The sequence below is a fragment of the Callorhinchus milii genome, unplaced genomic scaffold (assembly GCF_018977255.1).
Source record: "Callorhinchus milii isolate IMCB2004 unplaced genomic scaffold, IMCB_Cmil_1.0 Scaffold1, whole genome shotgun sequence".
Classification (NCBI taxonomy): Eukaryota; Metazoa; Chordata; class Chondrichthyes; order Chimaeriformes; family Callorhinchidae; genus Callorhinchus; species Callorhinchus milii.
Genome location: NW_024704742.1, coordinates 108,390,142 through 108,416,717, shown reverse-complemented (window position 1 = coordinate 108,416,717; position 26,576 = coordinate 108,390,142). Strand labels below are relative to the sequence as shown.

The 26,576-nt window shown below is 38.9% G+C and overlaps 2 protein-coding genes across 2 annotated transcripts in view; both read left to right on the top strand.

Annotated features, from left to right (window-relative positions):
- Positions 1 to 3,433, top strand: part of LOC103178390 (leucyl/cystinyl aminopeptidase) — a 57,923-nt gene extending 54,490 nt beyond the window's left edge. The window contains exon 18 of the mRNA XM_042334193.1: positions 1,183 to 3,433. Coding sequence (XP_042190127.1) covers positions 1,183 to 1,314 — 132 coding nt within the window. The 3' untranslated portion in view covers positions 1,315 to 3,433. The remainder of the gene's footprint in view (positions 1 to 1,182) is intronic.
- Positions 3,434 to 10,517: 7,084 nt separating this feature from the next.
- LOC103178423 (2'-5'-oligoadenylate synthase 1-like) lies at positions 10,518 to 20,371 on the top strand. The gene is made up of 8 exons (XM_007893152.2): positions 10,518 to 10,676; positions 11,578 to 11,770; positions 12,470 to 12,660; positions 13,270 to 13,430; positions 14,104 to 14,228; positions 17,118 to 17,307; positions 18,357 to 18,566; positions 20,215 to 20,371. Exons 1-8 carry the CDS (start codon positions 10,518 to 10,520, stop codon positions 20,369 to 20,371), a joined length of 1,386 nt encoding a protein of 461 aa, XP_007891343.2.
- Positions 20,372 to 26,576: the final 6,205 nt, after the last annotated feature.

Here is a 26,576-nt window from a genome sequence, read left to right as displayed (position 1 = left end):
AATATTCTGAAAACCAAAATATCAACTATGTGACTAACTGATATACCATTTTACTTTCCTTTTGCTGCTAGATTAGTCATACTTGTTATTTAACTTTAACCCTTGGTCAGTCTGGTGAAGCCAGTCCATTTTTGCTGAGTGGTTACAGATGTTCTTTGCTCATGCACTGAAAAAAGAGTAATATTACACTAATATATTAGTTACATTTATTAGTATTATAGTGATACTTTATTGAAATCATTACATTTCAGCAATCAGAAAATTCTTTCGTACAGAATACCATAGAATTTATCATAGAATTCTGTTGCTCTGATAGCTGGTGCAGATTTAATGGGCCGATTGGCCTCCTGCACTGTAAGTCTCATGACGTTATTCTATGATTCACAGCAGAAGGCACTCACTCAAGCCTCTGTCAAATTACTTGATGGGGTTCTGTATATGTTATGGAACTCAAGGTAAGTGCTAAATTTGATGACTGGTCACGATTCAGTGGGAGGTGTACCTCATATCTATGGCCAACAGCATAAATCCACTTGTGCATTTGGTTTGCCAGAAGGTACTGGACAGGATGAAGTGTTTCAATTGGAAAATATGTGCTCTACCCCTTAGGTTACTGTTAGTAAATACCTAGAAAGTGGCGGGCTGTCTCAAATCTTCACTCAAAATAATATTTTCCCAGTAATATCCATTTCAGTATTTCCCTGCCTTTCTTTCTCCTCCTATTCTAACATTCCCTCATTTAAGAGGGTGGACAAGTAAGTAGCCTCTAACAATTCCAAGCTGACCTCCATTCGGTGTAGAATTATATGACTCTGTGGCTAATAATAATAATCCTTGCATTTGATATAGCGCCTTATCACGTCTTCGAGACGTCTCAAAGCGCTTCACAGAATATACTGAAAGTGAATTGACTGTACATTTTGTGACCTAATGCAATGTCAAAAAAAATTAAACTTTGACAGTCATGAACTTGAAAGAGCAACCTTAAATGCAGAGTATATTTCAAAGTCTCGCTTTGAGATCAGCCTGGAGATTGATTATTGGATACAGGGTTTTTTTGAACCCATGCATAAAAGTAGGCAAGGATGTGAAATTGAGCAGCTGCTAAAAGAGAAACTATTTCTAAAGATTATTGAATTGGTTGTTTAATTTGTTCTGTTAAAATTTTTGTTTTTCACCCAGGTCCAAACATTTTTTGACTCGCTGAAAGACCAGGGCTCCCAACTGCAATCTGTGCAGGAATCGCTTGAGCTAATTCATCTGAACATTCAATGGATGGACAGAAATCTGAATAATCTGAAAACGTGGCTATAGAAATAACGATTCCTTTTTTGTTTTGTTTTGGTAATTTGAATACACCTATGTGCTAACTGATGCTAAATTGGAGTAGTATAAAACAGGATGAGGTCAGCTATCATTGCAACATCAGTTTGCACTATTGGGGAGGGGTGAAGTTAGCTCAGGGCAACTGAATTCCTGTTTTTGTCAAAATTGTAATTATTACATAGTTGTGAGGAGCTGCAGACCAAAACTGGTGATGGGTGAATGTATTAAAAAAAATTGTGTTATGCTAAATGTTCTCACTGTATGTTACTGGTTTATATAAATTTAGTGTCCAATGTAAGGTCAAGAATATATGCCACATAAAGTTTAAAGAGAGAACATCCAGCTTACAAAACAATTTAACTTTATTTTACATTTGTTGTGTACCATGGATCTATTGTGTGTTACAGTAAAGGGCAATGTCTTGCAGTTAGGATTTACAATATTGTGGCAGTGCTTTGTGTGCTTTATTGCTGCTGGCTGTCAGTATCATAATGACACTGTCTGCAAAGACTGGATAGCTTGTACAGCACAGATATGCCTTTCCAACATTCAGAATTTATAGTACATGGTGCACTTTTTCTGTATTCTGCCGGAGTTCAACCTACATACAATCGTATCAGTCAGGTGAAACCATTTATCTTTGACTTCTACATCATTTTCCATTTTGTTTCCTTTCCATAACCTACATCATATTGGCTCCACCAGAATGTGCATGATGGTTTAAGAAAGAATCCAGTTTTTTTGCAGATGTTATGTATATCTTATACAGAAAAGTGATGAGCACCAACCACATTTATGGCAGTAATTTTTGTCTCAGAATTCTGCTAATATTGATAGACAGATTGAACTTTGCTGTCAGAATTTATGATCTTATCAGAACCACTCAACTGAATTACTGCTTTATATCTCACTCTAGCCATCCATTATCCCCTTTATATCTTTGACACTTAGTGGAGTCCACAAGGTGACCTGTCAAAAAAGGTACTTTACTTCTACACTGTAAATCTGCTATCGCTGCAATAATCATCCAATGTCAAAAATGCAGAATAAATTTAAAAACAATGTAAGTTAGATGTTGCTTTTGAACTATAAGAGTGTGCAAATATTGCAAATAATTTTGCCACGTTACACTTATATCAACCTCAGGTACTGATCTCATTAGTAATTTGTATTGAGAAGTGCAAAGTGGGACATTAATTGAAAGCCAAGTTGGACACATGTATTGTAAAGAATCATGTTCTCAGTAAATTGCCAAATGGGAAGTCTTGTGAAAACAATACTGATTACAAGAAATGGAAGTACAGAAGTATAGTTAACTACATGCATGTGGTGACTTTAACTCTGTTTCTTCTGAAGATCCAGCTGCGATTTTGTTTTCTTTGTAATTTTCATTGGCAAGTTTTCAGAATTATGACATTTCTACTCATTAAGGTCTTGCATTTTTGTAGCATTGCTGAATTGGAAATACCTGGTCAATGGTTTACTGTACACAATGTGTTGAAAGTTAAGATTTTTGTAAGGGAGCCTTATTCATAATAGGTTTAAAAATGAGAAAGGAAAGATAATGAGCATTTACTCATGCAGCCTCAAAAAAGATGCTGTTGACATTGCTTCTCTCTCAGGTTGTAAAGTGGTAAATCATTAATTTAATTTTTGTGGTTTACAGGAGTTTAATGCTGTGGAGTGAAAAGCGAAGTACTATAAGTTGATAGTCGATAAGATATTTTTGGGAGACTTTAATAGAACTGTGGATTGTATAAATCAGATCTTAAAAACTCTTTGAAAAAAATCAGTTGTATCTTTTAACCATTATAAAAACTCCTTAATAGTTTGTTTAGTTTGTATTCTTTTAAGCTTGTACAATTGCACAATATTTGCTGATAATTAGTGAGGACTGTTAGAAACCATGAGAAAACTGTTTTGCTGTTACTTTTCTTTCCCCCGCCCCTAAGAGATAAATACATTTCATTATATTTCAGCCTATTTGCTTGTAACCGCACTGAAAACAAGGCATGCAATGCAAAACCACTGTGGTGCATTTCTGTGAGGTAGAACTAAGTGTATTTGATTATAATGACATTTCTGAATAAATTACTCTGGAAATTTGGCTTATGTGTATTTTGTAATCTTTAATGATAATAATCTTTGCATTTGATATAGCGCCTCAACACATCGTCAAGATGTCTCAAAGCACATCACAGGGTATATTGTAAAGTGGATTGCCTTTGTATTTTATGGATGTTAGCAATTCTCCAGCGATGGGAGAAACGCAGCTGCCAAATTGCGCACAACAAAGTCCCACAAACAGCCATGAAATGAGTGATCAATTTTATTTGAGGGATTTAGTGACCAGGGCACCGGGAGTCACTCTTTTCGAATAGTGCTATGGGATCTTTTAATAACCAATTAAACAGCAGATGGGACCTCGGTTTAACATTTCATCTGAAGAACAGCACCTCCGACAATGAAATACACCCCCAGCGTTGGATTGGAGTGTCAGCTTAGACTGTGATTCCAAGGATTGGACCCACAAGAGTGCTACCACTCAGCCAAGCTCACACTTATCTCCTTATGTTTTAGTTAAGTGGTCTATTTTGTTATGTATATTTCAATTAAGCACTTTAAATAATTGCTATTCTATACAATTTAAAATGTACATGCCATCTTACCGGTACAAAACACTGCTACGTTTCGTGGCACCTATCCAGCTGGAACCACCCTTACTCATCAGAGCTTTGATGTGCAAGGTTGAGGACTAGTAAATCTCAGATAGAAGTTAGTCAATATTTGACCTTGCCTTGGATTTGTCATACATATCTCCTTAGACACAGAGATGCCCTACTTATCTCTTCCTTTCGTCCTGATTACCACAGGAGCATTCTGCAAACAACACTATTCGGTGATCATCTCTAGTCTTGACAATTGAGTAGTGTGGTACAGTATTTCTAATCAGCTGGTATGACCTATGTCCTGCAATGTATTTTGTCTGAATGTACTGCATCATTGATACATGGGTTTCAAGTAACATTCTAACGTACATATTTGTCTGGAATTAAGTGTCCGGAAGGGACATTATAATGTAAATGTGTAGAAGAATGTATATTTTATTGTGTCTTTTCATGTCAAAATGCTTTCAAATGCTTCGCAAGCAATTAAAAAGTATAGTTTATGTAGGCAAACATGATTTGAGGGATATAATGGAAATCTCAATTCCTATTGTACTCCACAGTAAAGGTTAAAATAATCTGTGAAATCACAATGAAATTGGCTCTTGAGTGACCTCTATTGTGCATTTATATGGCTAGCCTTGAAGGTGCTTTGCTTCCAACATTAGCAATTTAGAGCAGAAGATTCTTTAACAGTGTCTCTGATCACAAGAGAGGCAGTGGAAATTTCTGCAGATGGTTTAAGTGTCACATATGGGAACCCTGATCTAGAATCCAAGTCAACAGGAGAGGATAAGGACTATTAGTATGAGTGAACTTCTGAAATCGGCTGCAGAAATATACTTCTCAATGTAAAAATATTGGGTTACACTTGAACAATCTACTATACACTGTTGTCCCATCCAATGGGGTAATGGTGAGACAGAAAACTTGTTGCTGTTTAAATTATTCCTTTTATGTTGAATGAGAAGTTTCTAGCTTTGTGTCCAATGATGTAACTTGATCTGCAGATTCTGTAAATGCTCAAATTCGTTAAAAGTTTATGACCTTGTCAGAACCACTTCATTAAATTACAGCCTTACATCTCTGGGACCAAGTCATTTCCTACATTTCCTTTTTCTCCAATTTCCCTTCAAAGTCCTGAACCTTGATGCAAACTCCTTAAAAGGAAGCTTTTATATTTCTGTAAATAGTAACATACTGTGGCTATTTATTCACACAATCCTTGGTTATATGTTCTTTGCTATTTTTTCAGTTGAATCTAACTTGTAATGTTTTTAATCTTGTGTATTTCCTTCTCCATCTTGCAGTGTTTCACCATACCCATCTTATACTCTGTAGCTTTGCTATTGTGGATATATGAACGTAGAAAAAAAGTAATTCACTAGACTTGCCTGGTTGCTGTTTGCCTTCATTTATCCCCTTCCTCCAGCCAAATTTATAGTAATTCAAGTCCCAGACAGGCTGATATTTCTGTCTGGATATTCCTTATGAATGTTCAAGGGAAGGGGGAGATACTGTGCGCAGCCAATTACTGAAGAGTCTTACTTCAATAAACATTAAAGATTGACCTGGGCCCTGGTTAAAATATAACTCTATATTTCACTATTTTAGTCTATTATGAGGATTATTTCACATTGCAATCTATTATCTTACATTATTTCATAATGCAGATGTCTGCCAAAATCTCCAATCCAATAATTGTTAACATTCAAGTCAGAGATTGTGGGTCAGGCCACACGTTGGGACTTGCAGTGCTCAAGGTGTAGTTAACAATGCAGGAGGAACGCTGCATTGTTTGAGGTGCCGTCCTTTGGATAAGACGTTAAACTGAGGTCCTGTCTGTCTGCCTGTGTTCAGGTGGAAGGTAAAAATGTGAAACCAGCTGGGAGTTGCAACAATCTCCCAGATAAAAATTGTTCATTTGCTTCATGGCTTCATTGGCTCCACATTCACTTGCAAATACAGTCACTTTACCTTACAGTAAAATCTTGTGAAGTGCTTTGAGAAATCTTGACAATACAATAGGATACTCTTGGGTTACAACCTAATTGGACGTGTTTTTATTGTACTGTACAGCTTTGGGCAGTGCCGAATTAAAAAAAGAATTTAAACCTGCAAAACGTTGCTTTCCTATGAAGACCTTTTCTTATAGAGTTTCAAAAGCACAAACCTAAATCACTGTAAGCTACTCTGCTATGCATAGGAGGTCATGCTTAATATTGGGCTACTTTGGGGCTAGTGATTGATTGACTTTGGGCTACAAGCATATGATAATTTCTGCCAACCTGAGTGAGAGTGAGAGCAGAGTCTCCACAGCAACTGGAACCTCCTCGGCAGCCCCAGCTGCTGCTGTAACTCTATGTTCTGCCTGTAAGAAGCTGATCCCTCCTGTTATTGACTCACTTTGTGTATTTGACTCTCCAGCTTGTCTGCCATGGTTACTGTTGTTCCCCTTTCCTGCTTGTGTTGTTGCCTACAATGGTAGACTGCCAGAGCCCTGGGTTCCCAGGCGACACCTGAGCCTCAGGTAAACAGAGGCAGCACACAGCAAAGACTCCTCTATTCCAGGGTCCCAACATGTTCCTGTAGGACACTAGTGTGAACAATTCTGGAAGGATGAAGTTAAAATGGCCCGAAGGACCTTCTTCACCGAACTAATCTTGTGATCTTGTAATAGTGAGTATTTGTGGAAGGTGCAAATTAGGTCTTGGATGTGGTTAGTACTTGTTCATTCCCATAGTTTGGAGCAAGTAAATTAATCCTACATTAAATGTACAGTATGATTTCTTTTGAGATTAATGTTAAAAATTATTTAACATTTCCCCCCTTTTCTCTCTCAGCTCCTGAATGTGCTGAATTATGCTGCACTTAGTGTTTCAGGGATGCTTGTGATTTACCTGTTCCTCAATAAAATGCCCATTCTTCATGTCTCAGTCTAATCTGCCAATGTTAACAAGACTGTTCCATGGGGTAATGTGGAAGATCCACAGCTAAGCCTGAATATATGGCACCCAAAATCTAACAGAACTTACTGTGTTGATCAGGAGTAGAAAATATGGCTTTATTTTAAAATGCTTCCAAGGCCTCAATTTTTTATCTTGCGATTTGCAAATAATATTTTTGGACAAAATAATTACGTAAACTAGGTTTAGTAATTCTGCAATTGTCTTTTTGTTTTGGTCAATACTTTAGAAACGAAATGTATAAATTATATTGAAAAATGTGCATATCACCAACACCATTTCTTATCAAAAGTAGTTACTTTATTCTGGAAGGGTTTTTCAAAGTTTATGATTTTTTTTAAGTATTGGAAATGAGAATTAATTAGTCATGAAAATTTGCAAAATAAGTAAAGCTATAAACAACAAGGTTAATCATATGCTGGGGACAACTCAAGGGTTATAAGTTGGTTATAAATTGAAACGTTATCTTAGCTTAAACATGTTATTCTATCATAAATCATAAGTAAAATCACGCAAAGCTCTCTGGGAAGCTACCCTGCATGAAGGGTGCTATATAAATGCAAGTTGTTGTTGTTATTTGCAATATTGCAAACAAATAGTTTTTAGGCATCTTTCCTTCAAAACAAATGACATACTGCACAGGATTTAAAAGAAGGATGAACGTTGGACTTTGAAACACTAGTATGCCAATGAGACCATTAATGTACAACTTTAACTTTTACACTAACGGTTTCAGATGAATTTATTTGACAGAAGTGGTACAAGGAGGGGATCCTCAAGGAGGAATTCTTGCACTAATTTGATTATTATGTCAGCTTCTGCATTTCTGCAATGTGTACAATGTGAACTTTTCAACTTTAAAATTAATTCCTTCAAAAAAGGATAGGTTGAATATATACTGTAATAGAAACAGGTTTGAGGTAAACATAGACATTTCAAGAAATTATGAATGAACACAGTTCACGGTGATGTCGAGACCATGAAAATGTCATATGTGGACAGCAGTTGGATAGGCTAAATAATGGGACATTGTAAATCTAAATAAATACTTTTCAGTCAGAAACAAATTTAGCAGTTTAAAAAATAGAGAAGTAGATCCGTGGTTAGAGATGTTGTGTGGTCTGTTTGAGTGAATCCCGTGGTCTAAATGCTCTCATCTATATTTTCTTTCCTCCTGAAGGCACTGAATCAGCCTATGTTGTGGTTCCTTAGGTGCCCCCTGTACCTTGCATATATGACCATTCTTCACACATAAGTCCATAGCGAAGGTCAGATAATTTAGAGATGGCACAGCCAGTCTTCTCCTTACCTGATATACACACGGATATAACTTCCACATGCTCCCTCTTGGGGATGTCATCCGCAGACATGGGGTACATTTCAACATGTACGCGGACGACACCCAACTCTATTTTTCCACCTCTCTTTGCGACCCCCAGTCCCCTGATGTTCTATCAGTCTGCCTGTCAGACCTCAGGGGCTGGGTGAGCGCTAATTTTCTTCAACTGTAAGTCGATAAGACGGAAGCCATACTCTTTGGCTCTCGTCAACATCTCAAATCCCACGGCTCTCACCTCCTCCACCAACCCGACGTCCCCCTAAAACTCTCTGAACCCGTATGCAACCTTGGCATCAGGTTCGACCCCCAATTATCCTTCCTCCCCCACATCTGGTCCCACACCAGCACTGCCTTCTTCCACCTCCGACGCATCGCCCACATCCACAAATACCTCTCTCCGAAAGCCGCTGAAACCCTGTCCATGCTTTTGTCACCTCTCGGCTGGACTATTCTAACACCCTCCTCGCCGGTCTCCCATCCACCACTATCCATAAAATCCAAATCATTCAAAACTCTGCCGCCCGCATTCTCACCCGCACCAAACTACGTTCCCCGATCACCCCAGTCCTTGCCAGACTGCACTGGCTGCCTATTCCAGAGAGGATCGATTTCAAGATCCTCACTCTTGTATTCAAATCCCTGCACTCCTCTGCACCCCCCTACCTCTCTGACCTCCTCTCTCCTCAAAACAACAACAACAAGATTCCATTTATAGAGCGCCTTTCACGTCGGGAGGACGTCTCCCAAGGCGCTGGACAGTTGGGTCAGGACCCGAGCATTGGGGGGGAAATGGTCAGGGTGAGGGGAGGGAAGGGAGGGAGCGAGGAGGGGGTAGAGAGTCGAGAGGGGAGCTGAAGGCACGGTCAAAGAGAAAAGTCTTGAGACCGGCCTTGAAGGAGGAAAGGGAGGAGGCGGCGAAGGCACTGGGGGATAGAGTTCCAGAGCCTCGGGGCTGAGAGGCTGAAGGCCCGGCCACCGATGGTAAGGAGGTTGGGGCGGGGGATGTGGAGCAGACCGGAGCCAGAGGAATGGAGGGTACGGGCAGGTAGGTAGGGGGATAGTAGGTTGGAGAGGTAGGAGGGAGCGAGGCCGTGAATGGCCTTGTAGGTGAGGATGAGGATCTTGAATTCGATCCTCTGGGGGATGGGGAGCCAGTGGAGGCAAGCGAGGGTGGGAGTGATGTGGTCCCGAAGCCTGGTGCGGGACTGTACACGAGCTGCAGAGTTCTGAATGACCTGCAGCTTGTGGAGGGAGGTGCCGGGAAGGCCGGCGAGGAGAGAGTTCCCATAGTCCAGCCTTGAGGTGATAAAGGCGTGGACCAGAGTTTCAGCAGCGTGAGGGGTGAGGTAGTGCCGTAGTCTGGCGATGTTTCGGAGGTGATGGAAGGCAGTGCCAGTTGTGGCGCGGATATGAGGAAGAAAGGACAGCTCAGGGTCGAACAGAACACCGAGGTTCCTGACTGGCTTTGAGAGGTGGAGAGTGCAGCCTTGGATGCTAATACTGTCAGCGCCTGAGGTGCGGTGTGGGGGCTGGAGGAAAAGCCAAAACAGCATCCATTGCCTTCGATCCTCCGGGTCTGGCCTCCTCCTTGTCCCCGGAGTCCTCTGCTCCACCCTCAGCAGCCGTGCCTTCAGCCACTATGCCCCGAGGCTCTGGAATTTGCTTACTCACTCCCTTCGTCTCGACCCCTCTCTTCCTTCTTTCAGGTCCTTTCTGAAGACCTTTCTTTTCGACCACGCCTTTGGTCATCTTCCTCCCCCTCCCCCTGGCTTGGCCTCGGGATCCGTTACTGTGAAGTGCTCTGAGACGCCGTCCGGTGTGGATACTAAGACCAGTTGTGGTGTCTAAACTACCAATCTGTCGATCAACTTGGCTGTCAACCTGGTTAAAATCAATTAAGTTAATGCAGATTAATAATCCTCTCATTTTGATACAGCTATAAAGTTGTAACGTCCTTCATCCAAAAACACTGTGTCGTGTTATGGCTGTGTATAGCTGGGAATCAATTTGTGCACATCAATCCCACAAATAGTCATGAAGTGAACAGCCAATGTCTGTCCAGGTTGCAGATATTAAACATTTCTCCATAATAAAATTGAATCTCCATTCAATTTGTTACTTTACTATTTTCATTCAAAATATCTTTGTTTATCCAATTTTAGTAGAAGATGTACTGAATTATTGGAACAGTCTTCAGAAAGATCAACTTATCACAGAATAATGCAGGCTATTAAATCCTACAACTGTGTGCGATGTGGAAATGATTTTGCCAGTCAAACAGCCTTAAAGCATCATTTTCGAGCTAAACATATTGGAAGAGTATATTGTGACAAGTGTGGGATTGAAATGCTCCGAGAGAAGCTGAAGGAACATGAGCAGGTATGTACTTAGAAACTCTCTCCCAATTTTATATTCTGACATTCTGAAGAACTTCAAACAAGTCAAGAAGTTAGAGATTACCAAAAACTTAAATTTGCAGCAATTTGAGATCACTATTCAAAATTGTGGGACAAATGGCCATTATTATTAATAATAATCCTTGCTTTTGATATAACCCTTTATCAAGTCTTCCAGACATCAAAGCGCTTCACAGATTATACTATAAAATGAATTGACTGTATATTTTGTGGGTAAAACACAGCAGCCGATTGCGCACAGCAGTGTCCCACAAACAGTCGTGGATTGAGCGACCAAATTATTATTTATTTTGAAGGGATTATTACCCCCGGAAAAGCAATCCACTAATAACCGGGTTCCTATTTACTGCGAGGTAAACAGAGAAGTGTGGGGTAAGAGGACTAAGAGCCTAAGGTTTTGCCCTGCCCGGGAATCAAACCCAGGTCTTCTCGCTTACAAGGCGAGTGCTCTAAACAATTCAATACAGTGCATGAAATCTGACAATGAGCATTGACAGGCTGTTTGACTGCCAAGGGAAATCATAGCCAAGCTCCATCCTGTCTTGCCTGCCACTGCTCTAACAGTGGACTCTGGTTAGCGATCGAGAATGGGATAGTAATCTGATTTTTTTTCCTCCACTGCTGGGAGGTGAGGCCAATTGTACCATGCAAACCATTGCCCCAGCTGAGATCAGTTAATTCAACACAGAACAGGATTTAAGCCTGTGATCTTTTCTACGTGGCTTTGTGCTGTTTTGGGTGATGCATTTACCTACTCAGATGTAAGATGAGCTATGTAAAGAGACAGTCATGAGAGAAATGTTTTGCTTGATAACCGTGAACAATAAAATGTTTGTACTGAATATATTCTGCTTCCTCTGTAGATTGTACATTACAAGAATAAATGTAACCTACTAAATGAATACCCATACTGGGATCAACCCTTGGAAAGAGAGGACAGGTTTGTGGCATCTGAAAAGTGTGTGACCTGTCGGATGTGTCACAGAGTGTTTGGAACTGTCCACAGCAGAGAGCAACATGAGAGACAAGAGCATCATTTTACAGCCTGTCAAAGAGGTACTCCAAATTCAGCATCATTCCCTTGTCGTAATAAACTTATGTGGCATCGGATAGCATCTGCAAAACTTAAATCTCTTTTTGGGGTCAAGTTGAATATCTGAATAAATGACTTGCCGCTGGTGATGATCATATACATAATCCAGGTACGAAAGTCTTGTGAAGAGGATTACTTTCCATCAATTTCTATTGTAAAAGACTTTTATAATGCTAGACACAATGCTTAAATACAAAATTCAGACACAAGTAAAACCTCCTTCAAACTGATCATTTAGGAAATGTCAGCGCCCGCTCAGTCCTCTGCCAAATTTTAACTGGATAAGAGCAACAGTTTGTTTTGGGCCCAGAAGTATTTTTGGGGTAAAATATGTTTTCTTTAGCAGTATTTTTGGTGGTTGTTCAGATTGAATTATGAGTGAATCAAAGGGGCTGTAGTACAAAGCATATAATTTTTATCCACAATCTTGAAAATTTCTGATTCCATCATTATCATTTCTTCTAAAACCAGTTTATAGGGATAGAAATACAATGGGTAATGAAAGATCCATTTGAAGTATCTGATCCTGATTCAAATTGGCAATGTTCTGAATATTGACAAATCAGCAATGTATAAAAAAACTCTTAAGAAGAAATCATAAATTGAATTTTGTAGTTTCCCATTTAAACTTTTAATTAGGATTTTTGATAATGTTTTTGTAGCAAGAATGTCAACAGCATTCTCCCCAGACAGTATATTGGATCACAGAAGCTTGCAGCTATTACGAAAATTCGTAGAAACTTGCCTTCGACCAGAAATGGGACCCCTGAGAATGGCTTGTGCTGAAGAAGTAGATAAACTCATTGACTTGATTCAAGAATGTTGTCCAACATCTGTGACTCGACTCACCAAGGTAACCAAGTGTAGACAATGAGTCTTACTTAATTTAAAAAGAAATTAAGAGTGTACTATGGGGAAAGAGGCAATTTACTGTTGCACGCAATTCTTGTATAGTGTGAAAATTACCATTTTCAAGGGTTTTGAACAAAATCCTGATCAGATTGTAAATGTAATTATCATTCTCAATAAAACCCAAGAAGGGGTGATATGTGTTTCAAAACAATCAAATCTAATCTGCTCTATCCCTCTGAAAAAAAAGTGTTCATTTTAAACAGAGTTTCTTATAAATTAAGTATGAAATAATAATGATAAGAATCCTTGTATTTGATATTGAGCCTTTGACATCAGGAGGATGTTTCATCTAGCTTCACAAGAAACAATTTAAAGTGTAGTAACTGTGTATCTTTGTGTGCAAAATAAACCTAGTAGTTTAGCCTGTACAAAATCCTTAATATATTTGATGTCTGAATGACTTGATTAATGTATGTACAGGAATTGATCCGCTGTAATGTACTTAAATTGTCTGTATGCACATGCTTTGGTTAATGCATTTACTTACTCAGGTGCCAGATGAGTTATGTAAAGAGACAGTTTTGAGAGAACATTTTTGCTTTCTTCAAAGGGTGGCTCATATATCAAAGGCACAGATACCAGAGATTGGTCAGATATCGATGTTGTGTTGTTCAGTAACTCGTTCACAAGCATAAGCGACTGCAAAGAAAAAATGTCAGCCATGTTGGAAGGCCTGGAGAAAAATTTAAAGAAATCTCTGCTGACAAATCGGTGAGACAAAGGGATATTTAATAATAATGTGTTATGAGAGGAGGTTGGAAGGGTTGGTTTTGCTGATGCAGATTTTATGAGGTTAACAAGTTATCCCAGGACCCAGTGAATACCATAGATTCTGGAACTGCTACTTTGCATTAAATGGTGACAAAACAAGAAAGCATTTGCCTATGGCACCTCTGACAATATAGAACTCCCACTGCAATGTCACTTTATATTATGACCCAGTCCTGGTATAGGTCTCAAGCTGTTTTGTTATTAAACATTTGTTCTTCAGCCATTCTGACCCACCCTCTGGAACTCCATCCCAGAGCCCTTCCTCCTCGCCTCCCTTGACTCCTTCAACACCTATCTCAAGACGTTTTTGACTGTTCCTTCAGTCATTTTTGCTCCTCCACCCACCCCTTGCCCTCCACTCCTCTCTGATCCCAGGCCACAGCTTGGGTACAAACTCCTCATTGTCCAGGGCCTTCCTATATACACCGTCCTCCTGATGTGTTAGGTGCTATATATAAAAGCAATTTGTTGTTCTTGTTGCTGTTTCTAAGCTGACACTTGCTCTCCATTTCTGAGGCTAAAATGTGCAGTGGGGAAAATGTACAAAAAAAGCTTAAATAGCAAGTGTGCCTGGTTTTATATAATTCTGCTTAAACTTATGTTCTCACCTTAGGATATTGATAGAAAAGAAGGCTTCAGTTTCTCTTCGATTTCAGTTCAAGTGCATCAAAGATCTGCACATTCACCATTTTGATGTCATGCTTTGCTGTGATATGTTAGGATCCAATCCTCCCCGAGGTTTGTGTGTTAGTTTGTATTGTTCGTTTGTGATGTGAACTTTTCTGCAGCTAACACATTGAAAGGAAAAATGTAAACATTTGAAAAGAAAATGTTTTGAGAGGCTGAGACAATTCTGAGAGTTTCATCAATATCTTCTGATGGCCAGCCATTTAAAATCACCACTTTTCCTGGAAATATTTTAAACTTTTGGAAGAATTTATTTACAATGCACTTACCTCTTGGTAGTCTCTCCAATAAGTTGTCAGGTCCCATTTTTCTCTTTCCACTGTGTTGTCTTCTCTTCACCTAACAACATATTTCCTCCTCTTCCAGCACAACTGTATCCCTAAAGCTGATTCATATTATTAAGGACACAACTTAAGTTGTAATCTTTGGAATTGCCAAGCTTTGAACATACTCTGTTGATCTGGTTGACATGTTTTATGCTGTAACACATGCCTGCCAGCCACTCGAGCCAGACAGATCCTAAATGCACATGGCGACAGATTAGGTTCTCGAACCAAGTGGTTTATTAATATGGAAGAAAATCTTAGTGGTCTCCAGTATCCCTAAAGGAGACAGATCAGACTCTACCACTGACAGAACTGGAGGGGTGCAGGTACCTGAGAATGCGGTCAGTCTCTTGCATCCCTTCTATCCCACTCTTTCGCTCAAGGTTTCCAACCTGCTCAGGAAATGACTACATGGTCTCTTCGTCGCCGTGCTTAACAGCTGGAGTGTTTTATCTACAGATTGCGAGTCTGCCATGTGGCTAAGCCTCAGGCTTCCTTTATTATCTCAAGTTCTGTAACAGAAGCTGCAGGACCCTTCTTTGATCGAGCCCTAAAGAGCCTGGTCACGTCTTAGACTTGAGGCTATTGTTTTAACATTTCAGATAATGCAGGATTTTAATAATCCTTGTATTTGATATCCACCTATCAGACCATTGAGATACCTCAAAGCATTTTATAATAATAATAATTCTGATCCTTACATTTGATACAGCATCTTATCAAGTCTTCAAGATGTCTCAAAGCGCTTCACGGAATATACTGTGAAGTGAACTAAAGTGAATTGATTTTGTGGGCGAAATGTGGCAGTCAATTGTGCACAGCAGTGTCCCACAAACAGTCGTGGAGAGTGACCAAATTATTCTTATTGTTTTTTTAAAAAATTTGAAGGGATTATTACCTCTGGAAAAGTGATCCACCAATCAACTAACAACCGGGCTCCTACTTACTGCTAGGTAACCAGAAGAGTGTGGAGTAAGGAAACTGTCTAACATTTCACTCTGCCCGGAAATCAAACCCAGGTCCTCTCGCTTGCAAGGCAAGTGCTCTAACTACTAAAGCTACAGAACTCCATCTATATTGACTATTCATAGGCGAACTTAGCAGCCAATTTACACAAAATGATATCCCACAAATCACCATGAGGTGAATGACCAATTTTATTTGGGGGATTGTTGGCCAAGCCATTGGGAGAAACTTCCAACAATGTAGCCCTTCCCCAACACTGCTTTGGAAAGTCAGCCTGAACTATGAGCTCAAAGTAGGGTTTCAGCCACAGCTTTCTGACTCAGAGGCAAGAGCGCAAGCCACTGAGCCAGGCTGCCGCCTATTTTAGAAATCTCTCCATTTCAGTCTTAATTTGGAAGCTGGTATTCTGTACCTTACAAAAAATGAACTGTGAAAAACTTACCTTTGATTAAGACGGAACTTAACAACTTTCCAAACTTTGCACAATGTTAAATTTTAAAACTATAATCTTAAACCCCAAACCATGAAGAATTTCAGACTTCCGGTGGATTTGAGATTCTAAGACTCTAATGCCATTACAAATTAAAATTAGAGGATGATTAGTTTCTAGAATTAGTCAACACATGAAAACAGAAATACAATTATTTGTCTAATGAGATTAAGTTAATTTTCTTTAAAGATTTAACAAACACTTAGATCAAATTGTCTTCAGATTAAGAAACTTCCATAGAATCTTTTTTGAAACGTTATAACTTTCTGAATATATTTCTTTAAACTGCCAGTACTGATGAAATCACTGATTTAACAACTTGTGAGAGTTATTAAAATAAACATTACAAGTGACATGAATTGAGAGTCACTACTTTGCATCACTTTAGTTGCTTTCTCCCCTCCACTACCATTCCAAAACTCTGCCGCCCGCATTCTTACCCGCACCAGACTCCGCTCCCCGATTACCCCAGTCCTTGCCAGACTGCGCTGGCTGCCTGTCCCAGAGAGGATCGACTTCAAGATCCTCACTCTTGTCTTCAAATCTCTCCACTCCTCTGCACCCCCCCTCCCCACCCCTCTGACCTCCTCTCTCCTCACAACAGTGCCCGTTGCCTTCGCTCCACTGGGGGCCTCCTCCTTGTCCCTCGAATCCTCCGCTGCACCATCGGGGGCCGTGCCTTCAGCCACTATGCCCCTTCCTCACTCCCTTCGCCTCGCCCCCTTGCTTCCTATTTTCCAGTCTCGGCTGAAGACCTTTCTCTTCGACCGCGCCTTTGATCACCTTCCACCCCTCCCCCTGGCTCAGCCCCAGGATCTATTACCGTGAAGCACTCTGAGGCGCTGTCTGGCATGGAGGGTGCTATATAAATCTAAGTTGTTTTGTTTTATTAATTTATTTCCCACATGCTTTCAGAATCACTAGCTTCAAAATTATTTTTATACAAAGCTAGTAAAAAGCTGTTGCTCTGGGAACTGCATTGCAATCAGCCCAGAGTGAAGAATGAAAGCCCTCTCTCTTATTTATTGGGTATAACAAATATTTTTGTTATTATTATAATGGACAGAAATGTTTAGACTGCGGCAGCCATGTATTGTTTTATTTCTCTCTTTCCTGGTTGTTGTTTAATTTTAACTCAAATATTTTATTAATATACAGATGTTAAAAAGAGCTTATATCGACGACTGTACAATTGTGGGGATGATTTAGAAACACAGCTTTATTCGGTCTCTCTACTGCAATACCAGGTGGATTTTGTAAAGGCATCGACTGTTGGTGTGAAGGACATGATTCGTCTGGTTAAATATTGGTTCAAAACCTCTCTTGCTAAACCCAGTGAAACCAACAGGTCTGTCAAGATTTGCAATCAGAGTTTTACTTATAACATTATTATTTTCAATAAATGTATCCTGCAGCTGCAATTAAATTGATTAGTATCATTGCAGTCCTGCATTTTGTATTTTACGACCAATTCTCGTGTAACCCTGAGCAACCATCATCATCGATAGATGTATTCAGTGCGCTTACATTCCACTGAACTCTTTGAGATGGCCTCCCGACTTTAAAGGCTTTTTTTTAAATGAGCAAGGTTAGGCCTGCTCACCCACATTAGCCAAATTAGACCGAATGCTTTCCACTTTGAGAACGAAAAATGTGTTCTATAAATCTAAATTGTAACTTGGAAACATGTTGTTTGCCTTCTGTGTTACTGAGTTCATCTCAGATCTCTGCTGGTTGACTTTTAGTCAAACAGTGTCATTGATTTTAGATGCCTGACCACAAGGTCCTCCTGATGATGAATTTGTTCACGTGTTCAGGCAGAAATAGACTATTAGTCTTTTTGGCTCACCAAGTGGTCAGCTTCCCCCACCTCAAGCGTGTGAAGCGCTTTGAGATAATAATAATCATAGTAATAATAATCTTTGCATTTGATATAGCGCTTTTCACGTTTTCTAGACGTCTCAAAGCCCTTCACAGAATATACTGTAAAGTGAGTTGACTGTATATTTGTGGGCGAAACACAGCAGCCAATTGTGCACAGCAGTGTCCCACAAACAGTCGTGTATTTAAGTGACCAATTTTTTTATTATTGTTTTTTTTCTTGAGGGTTTATTATCAGGCATGTGGAGATGTCCTCCCCATGTGAAAGGCGTTGTGGAAATATAAATTGTTGTTATTATACCCATCCAACTCCCCACAGACAGAGAAGTTGAATGTTACTAGATTAAAGGTGTTTAAACTGGGTTGAAGCCAGGTGAGTTATTCTGCAGTAAGATTATTGGTATTAAGATGCTGATCTTTCAGCTTGGGCTAGTGCCAATATTGGATACAAGAATCCTTTTGTCTTGCTATTACTGAAATCACAAATTCCTGAGCCATTTTAATATCCATTCACAGATTCCGGAGGCTTCCTTCATCCTATGCAATGGAACTCATGACCATCTATGTTTGGCAGCTGGCAGGAAAGCCTATATTTTTTAGTTTTGTCCAAGGACTGCGAGCAGTATTCAAGTTCCTGGTGAATTGCACTGATATTTGCATTATTTGGTTTGAACACTATGATGAGACATTTCAGATTGTGAAGAAGTCAGTTCAGAAACAAACCAGGTGAGCACTGTGAACTAGCAGGAAATCCAAAGTACAAATTTGAACTAAGTTCAAGTTTGGTCTTTGCTTTCATTCAGAAAAATATTAAAGACAGTTCTAATTTTGAGCAAACATGAGAGCGGGCATGTGTACTGACCCGATCAGTTTTATACCCAGAAAATTAAAATACTTTCTTTTTCTTTTTGATTCCTGGTGATCAATGAGGAGAGAGTATTGTGTGTTTTCTGGTTGATACATAAGCCGCTTAGATTTATCTAATAGTTTTGTGTACATCAAAGATTATCAATGTAAGACACCAGTTTTTGGACTTAAGTGCTCTGAGACACCGGCCGGCGTGAAGGGCGCTATATAAATGCAAGCTGTTGTTATTGTTGTCTTTTAGAAAAGAATTCTGCCAATGTGGTATTATTTTACAACCTCGTTATTTGAGGACTTGGATTTTAGATCCTCTGTTGCTAACTTGGAATCTGTCCTGAATCTATACAACAGTTTGTTCTTAATTGGAATCAAGGTTAGTAGGATACATGGAAACTTAGAGGGAGAAATATCCAAAGGAATAATGGATCCTTTGCATGCGCGGGCCTCTCTCAAGGTTAATGAGGGAAATGTGCGGAACAGCAGGTTTTTTCACAGATAGACAGAATTTTTTTCCCACCGTGAACAATCTGCAGCCCTAGTGATGGAGGAAGGAGATGTGCTCTGATATCCTACTCTGTGTGGAGGGCGCTATATAAGTGCAAGTTTTTGTGAGTGAAAGTATCAAGGATAGTGGGATGAAAGTCATGATAGTATTGATGATATGTGGTCCACTGAATGACATTTTCTCTGTCCATTCTTTATGTTAGAAGAAGTTGAGCAGGAAAAGCTTGTCAGAAAGTGATATCAATAATAATAATAATAATCCTTGCATTTGATATAGTGCTTTTCACGTCGGGAGGACGTCCCAAAGCGCTTCACAGAACACACTGTAAAGTGAATTGACTATATTTGTGGGTGAACGCGGCAGCCAATTGCGCACAGCAATGTCCCACAAACAGTCGTAGATTGAAAATGACCAATTTATTATTGTTTTTGGTTTTGGAGGGATTATTATTAGGCGTGTGGAGTATGGAAACTTGCCCAAGGTTTCGCCCTGCCTGGAATTGAACTCAGGTCTCTCGCTTGCAAAGCGAGTGCTCTAACCACTGAGCTACAGGACTCCACATGGCAAGCGATGTCGTTTTAGACTCCAGCAGTTACCCCAACGCACACTCTGGGGTCCCCAAGCCTTGGCTTTTGCCAAACTGCGCCTAATAGTTTCTGGAATTAGGTAAACAGGATGTGTCCCTCCAGGGAGAAAGTGTGCATTCCATTCCAACAATCTATCTCTGGGATTTCCATGTGTAGATGGGATGCATGGAAATCTCAGCTTGGTTCGGACACTCTGAAGCACGGTGTTTGCTTCCCGCGTGTGTCAGGCTGACCAAAAAAAAAGTTTACTCTATGATTCAGATTCTCAATTCCTGAAGACTTTCAATTCAGTTAAGATTAATATGAATTGAAATGTTTCTAAAGGTGATTTATTTTGATGTTTTATAATAAAAATAATGTTTTGAAGTTATAAAGTGATTTTTTTGTTGTTTAAGATTTCATTGTTTCTCAATTCCAGACCTTTTATTTTGGATCCAGCTAACCCCACCTTCAATGTCTGTGAAACCAGCAATGCTTGGGATGAGGTGGCTCATGTGGCTCGACAAAGTTTGCTGAAGCCACTTCTCAATGGTGTTCAAGCAAAACCTCCGTGGCTCTTTACAAACAGCTGTTGACTGACATATGTAGCTTTTGTTATCAGAACGTTCCCTAGATAATTTTAAAATATAATGCAAGGAAGTGTTGCATTCATGTGAAACTGAATGTAAACAAATGTAATTTAGATCACATCGGATTCTGGTATTAAGATACCAATTTTAATTTTCTTTTGTAATCCACATTTTGCTCAAAGTGCATCTATATTTCTTAAGAAGATTACATATTGTCTTTTAATTCCAGATTAAGATTCTTTAGTTGAATTAGATGTACAATTATATCTTGTTTATTCCAATTGAAAGATCAGTTCCTCTTAAGTTGTTTTTTTTATCTTGAATTCTTGAATTGGAAGCATTTCTAAACATTTATTTACAAAATACAGTGATGATTGGGTCCATAAGATCATCTCCCACATAATGACATTATATTATAAAATGGGTCGTAAGGTCACTGCTGACATCACTGCATTACGCAAGTATGGAGCCTGTCAGCACCAGAAGCTGAGAGTATACTACACATCTGATGTACCAGCGCCTTGGGACGTCCTCCCGACATGAAAGGCGCTATACAAATGTCATTTTGTATTGTGCTACGCTTCCATGGTATATCCGCATATCTGGACATTCGGTTTACTAGTATCTGACTATAATGATTACATTTGACAGTATTGTTTTTACTTCTGAAGTCCTTCAAGATCTTTCGACATAACTCACTATAAAAACATTCTTCATTCTTTCCTGGATCTCAGGATGCAATTAGGTCTGGATTTGACATCTTAACAGGATTATTCGTGCACACATTAATTAAGCTGCTCATTTCCAATTAAACCTTCCCATAATCAGGAAATCAATTATTTTATAATGTATTTTTTCCAAATTGCTGTCATTAATTATAATGAGGAAACACATTTTCAAATTAAAAAGCTCTGCAATGTTTGTGGTGCATTTCAGGGAATAGAAATATAATTTTCTTTTCAACAACTTCCCATTACTCATGCAATTTATTTCTCTTCTTCGTTTCCCCCTTGCCTTGCACCTCATCCCCCACCCTACCCAGATGTGTGAAGGTCACCTGCTTCCACCGCGCTCTGTGTCTGCTGTTCATAAACTGAGCACTAGATGGTACATTTGAGCAATTTGGGATGATTCTCCACTATCTTCATGCGTCCTTGTGGCAAGCACCTATCCTCTTTTCTATGGTTTAATGATGAGACGGTTGTGATCAGCAACTCTGTGCTAGGAATTGTGGGGACAAGCCCACAGCCAAGCATTCTGTGGCAGAGTGTGTGAACTAGCAAGTTGTGTCAGTGTGCTGCTTACTCGACACAGATTAACTACATTATTCATTAACTGGGAAAGATTATTTCATGAAAGTACCTTTATGTGCATTTTTTGTTAGATCTTGTTGGTGTTATATCAATAATTATTATTATCATGTCATTTTAATTGAACAATCATAATAATAAAATAACCACATAATATATGATCATAATAATCAATCATAATAATATTTAAAAAAGTGAGCACTCGCCTCGCAAGCAAGTGGACCTGGGGTTGATTCCTGGGCAGGGCGAAACGTTGGGCAAGTTTTCTTACTCCACATGCCTCCGTTTACCTAGGAGTAAGTAGGAACCTAGTTGTTAGTCAATTGGGGGGTCACTTTTCTGAGGTAATAATCCCTTCAACAACAAAAAATGAGGTCACTTAATCCATGGCTGTGCGCAATTGGCTGCCGCGTTTCGCCCACAAAAATATACAGTCAATTCACTTTGCAGTATATTCTCTGAAGCACTTTGAGACTTCTAGAAGATGTGATAATGTGCAATATCAAATGCAAGGATTATTATTTTTATTTGTCACACATCGGCAAACATATCAAAGCGCTTCACAGGATTTATTGTAAAACATAGGAAGGCAAACAATTTATATTTGGAGGCAAAAACAAATTGAAACTATATGTTAATTTGGATGAAATGTGTTGGAAATTGGCAATATATACACTGCTAATCAGGATGATTCAAATACCAGACACCATCAATTGATTGTAACAAATTGCTTTTTCATTCATTTTACTACATTAAATAATTTGTTTTTGCTTTTGTTTGAAAGTGTTTCCTTATGATTTAAAACCAACAACATGAATCTGTATGGGGTTTGAGAGATGTGATTTGATGTGACACTTTTTAGTGGCAATATCACACATTTAAGATTTCTGTCTCTTTCCAAGTCTGGGACCCAAGCTGCCATTCAATGTGGCAATTCCCGAGATACCGACTTAACTATGAGAGTGAACGACAAACAAGTCTTAGTAATTTAATGCCTGAAATGCTGCCAAAGTAATGGAATATTAAAAGTAACTGGTGCATGAAACAACTGCCTTATCAGCCGCCACTGTATGAGCAAATCATCTTCAGGTATTCCAGCCAAAGTTTAGATTATTAATAATAATAATAATCCTTGCATTTAGTATAAAGCCTTTCATGTCAGGAGGGCATCCCAAACTGCTTGACAAGATATATTGGAAGTGGAGTTTTTGTGGACAAATTAATGAACCTCACAAATATAGTGGAGCCCCATTGTAACATGACGAATTGGTTCCATAAAATCCCAATCTGTGTGATAACAAGGTGTGATGGGGTTTACTATGTATGTGTGTAGCCTATGGTAAAAGAAAATGGCTGGTTTCCAGATCATCAGGTCACCCGCTGACATCTCTACCTGGTTGCTGTACAGGCCCAGCAAAGAATGAAGTGATAACAGCAGCAATCTAATGACCTGAAAGTCAAAACATGCTGGAGGCAAACAGGCAGACTTCGTGAATGGCCAGTAAATAGGGTTCCCAGTGCCAACATAACAGAATTTGTGCTATAAAGAAGCAGATTATAACAATTGCACTGTTTCCATGCCTTCGCCTAGAATAAAATAGATGTTTAGCACCATGTTACTGCAAGCCTTTGAAATGCAACAAGAGTAAAATCAAACTCCCATGATTGGGAATGAGTGTAAAAGTGCACACAATGTGTTAACAACCTCAATGAGTGTCAAAGTTAACGTAAAAAACTGAGGGACCCCAAGCAAAAATGAAATCCTCTGTTGTCTTTATAGAAAACAATCTGGCTTCAACAAACAATCGATTTTCCAGATTGTTTTGCAATTCATGATAAAACAATGTCAAATGCAATGGCTTGTCTGCAGGCTGCTAATGGTAAAGAGCGATGCTAAATGCATCGGTTGCAGTACCAGGTGAACAACTTATAGAGCCAGAGCTCTCTCTTGAATTAGAGCTTTCGCAATCAATTTTATTCTACTTAAATTTTACAAAATAAAATAATTTGTCTCAGGGCACAAAGTGGCTACTTACCTGGAGAAGGGCACCAGGTACTGTGTTTCTTAGACCATTCCTTAAATAAATTGAGGAATGCTTTAAAGGTTAATGAAAAATTTGTCCCATAACCTTAAATTCAGAGCTAAGCAGTTAGAAGTGTGATAAGAAAATATTTCATCACCTAAAGGGCTGTAAAATGTGGAATATATTGTCTCGGAATGCAGTAGATGCAGATTGATTAGAATGTTTCAAAGGGAAATAGGCACTTAAGAATAAAGAGTATGAAGAAAATTAATCAAAAGGTCTGTCATGTTCCAATCAGATAGTGTAAGAGGTATGACTGCGTGAATGGTTTCCTTCTGTTTCTATGATCCTGTTTGCACAGAGCGTTTCATTTTATTTTGTCAAAGTCAGCAAAGCCACAAAACTGGACCCATGTGCTATCACATCAGTTATAGCTTTGCAAAATACAGAGCAAAACTATCTAAACTCAGCCCAACACAAGTGTCTCAATCCCCAAGATAAGAAAAGTACTTCTTAATTCCTGTTGGAATGTTGCATTTAGATTTTCCATGAAGTCTCACTTTTCTGACTGGTATTACAAATTTATGTTGAATTTAGCAGTTTTGTTTGGTGACTTGTGCCTGCTGACTCTTATGTTACTCCAAACTGGATTCAACCACAGGTTCCAGAAGTGAATCATTCAGTTTCTCACTTCTGAATGCAATAGTTTAGAACAGATTTCTATATTAGTTGATTGGTGAATCTCTTTTCCAAGGGTAATAATCCCTTAAAAACAAAAATGTTTTTNAAAAATATAATAATACTTTGGTCACTCAATCCATGACTGTTTGTGGGGCAATGCTGTGTGCATTTGGCTGCCATGTTTCGCCCACAAAATAGAAGTGTATTCAGTGAAGCTCTTTGAGACGTCTTGAAGATGCTATATCAAATACAAGGATTATTATTATATTATATTCAGCATGAGATTGGGTTTAGTAAAAGCATAGTTAGAGCCTTAGAGAACTTAAATGTATAATATTAGAATTGTTTAATCTCACTATTTTGATTTATTTTTAAATCCAGGCATCTAAAGTGATCGGCAATATTATAGTTGTAGAGGCAGAGTGCATTGTGGAGAAATGCTATGAATTTGATATTTGTCTATTCCTGTAAGTTTCTGTATGTTTGAATTGTTGTTCGAATTCCCCTTCACAACCTTCAAAAATACAGATTATAAGTAAAAGAAAAATTATTCACATTTTGAAAACCCAAACGGCAATTCAGTGCTTAAACTGAGCAGGGCTGCAAACTGCATCTTCTGCATTGGATATTGAAGACAAATAGTTTCTGCTCTTTGATCATCAGTCTTCAGCTGCAATGAGCAGGACAAGTGACAGCTCCTCTCATCCCAATTGACTTTACCAGAAGTAAATTTCTAAATGTTCACCGCTTACCAGGAGCTCAGCTATTATAACAAGTGCAATAGAATATATTTTGGAGTGGACAGCTTGAAAAGAAGTAAAGCACTGTGACTTTATAATGGATTGTTCACGGCTGATGATTTAACAAAATCCAATGTGTATTATGGTTTTATTGCTGTGCCAGCACATATTCAGTATCTATGTTGTGAGGGAATTATAAGGCTCTCACACAATTCAAGGGATCAGACACCTCATGGACTAAATAAGTGAAGCACGGTTGATTTATTCATCTCATTTCATTACATTACAGCCTTTAAGATCCCTCCTCCCCAGATGCAGCAACTACAGTGAAAAGTTAGTGCAGGATAATAGAGAAAGATCTCATAGGTTTCAATGTTCCCTCACAGAGTAAGCAACCTAATTGTCCATCTCTCATGGCAAGTCAAGTAGAGCTCTGAAAGTGAGTTACTCCAATTCAGGTTGGTGGATAATATGTCATTAATAGTGGGTTAAGTGCCCTCTTGGCTTGGTAATGGATGATGAACAAGGGTATGATGAGCCTTGAAACAAGCCAAATATACAAACTAAAAATTGAATAAAATGTTCATAACATCCTTGTTGCATGTGTCAGATTTTGCCAGAACTCTGACCTGGATGTTCAGGCCATTTGCCTGTAATGTATATATAGGAAATACAAAGATATTTATGCAGACATCTTTTCCAATATCAGTGCTGGGAAGAAATTCCACCTGGGTCTACATTTACCTGAATATGTTTCATGGTGTCCAGGATTTGGCATTTTTTTCAAAGCTGCCTCAGCTTTGAAACCTTTATTTTGAAAATGACAGAAAACTGACTTCAAAGTTAAAACTGTATTCATAAATTTGCCAAATTCTAGATGTTCTGAATTGCTAGAATAATAAAGTGAATGTGAACCAAGCTTATCCTATTGTCATATAATATGAAGAGAGAGAGAGATGGACAGGCAGACAGGAAGACATAGAGTTTAGAGTCAAGGCTGACTCTCCAGGGCAGTACTGGGGAAGCATTGCATTGTTAGAAGTGTCGTCATGCATAGGAGACATCAATTGAGGTCCTGTCTGCCTGTTCAGGTGGATGTAAAATGTTCTGAAATATTATCCGGGAAGAGAATAGGGTTTCTCCCAGTGTCCTAGCCAGCAATCTTACAGATAAATTGATCATTCACTTCATGGCTGTTCTTAGGACTTTGAACAAAATGGCTGCCATGTTTGCCTCCAAATATTGAACCTAACCACCCACTCAACAACCATTATTTGTGAAATGCTTTGAGATGCTGTTATTATAGGCACTATATCAAATATAACGATTATTATATTATCATAAATACAGGTCATAGTAGCCCATTCAAGGACAGATTAAGTTAAAATATTCAATTTGAACCAACTGCTTTGTATTAATTATAATACAGTCAATGGCATCTGAGTAAATGCATGCA

Coding starts and splice junctions, on each gene's coding strand:
- LOC103178423 (XM_007893152.2), top strand. CDS start 10,518: ATGCAGGCTATTAAATCCTACAACTGTGTGCGATGTGGAAATGATTTT. Junction 14,229..17,117: donor AGGATCCAATCCTCCCCGAG/GTTTGTGTGTTA, acceptor ATTAATATACAG/ATGTTAAAAAGAGCTTATAT. Junction 18,567..20,214: donor TCAGTTCAGAAACAAACCAG/GTGAGCACTGTG, acceptor TCTCAATTCCAG/ACCTTTTATTTTGGATCCAG.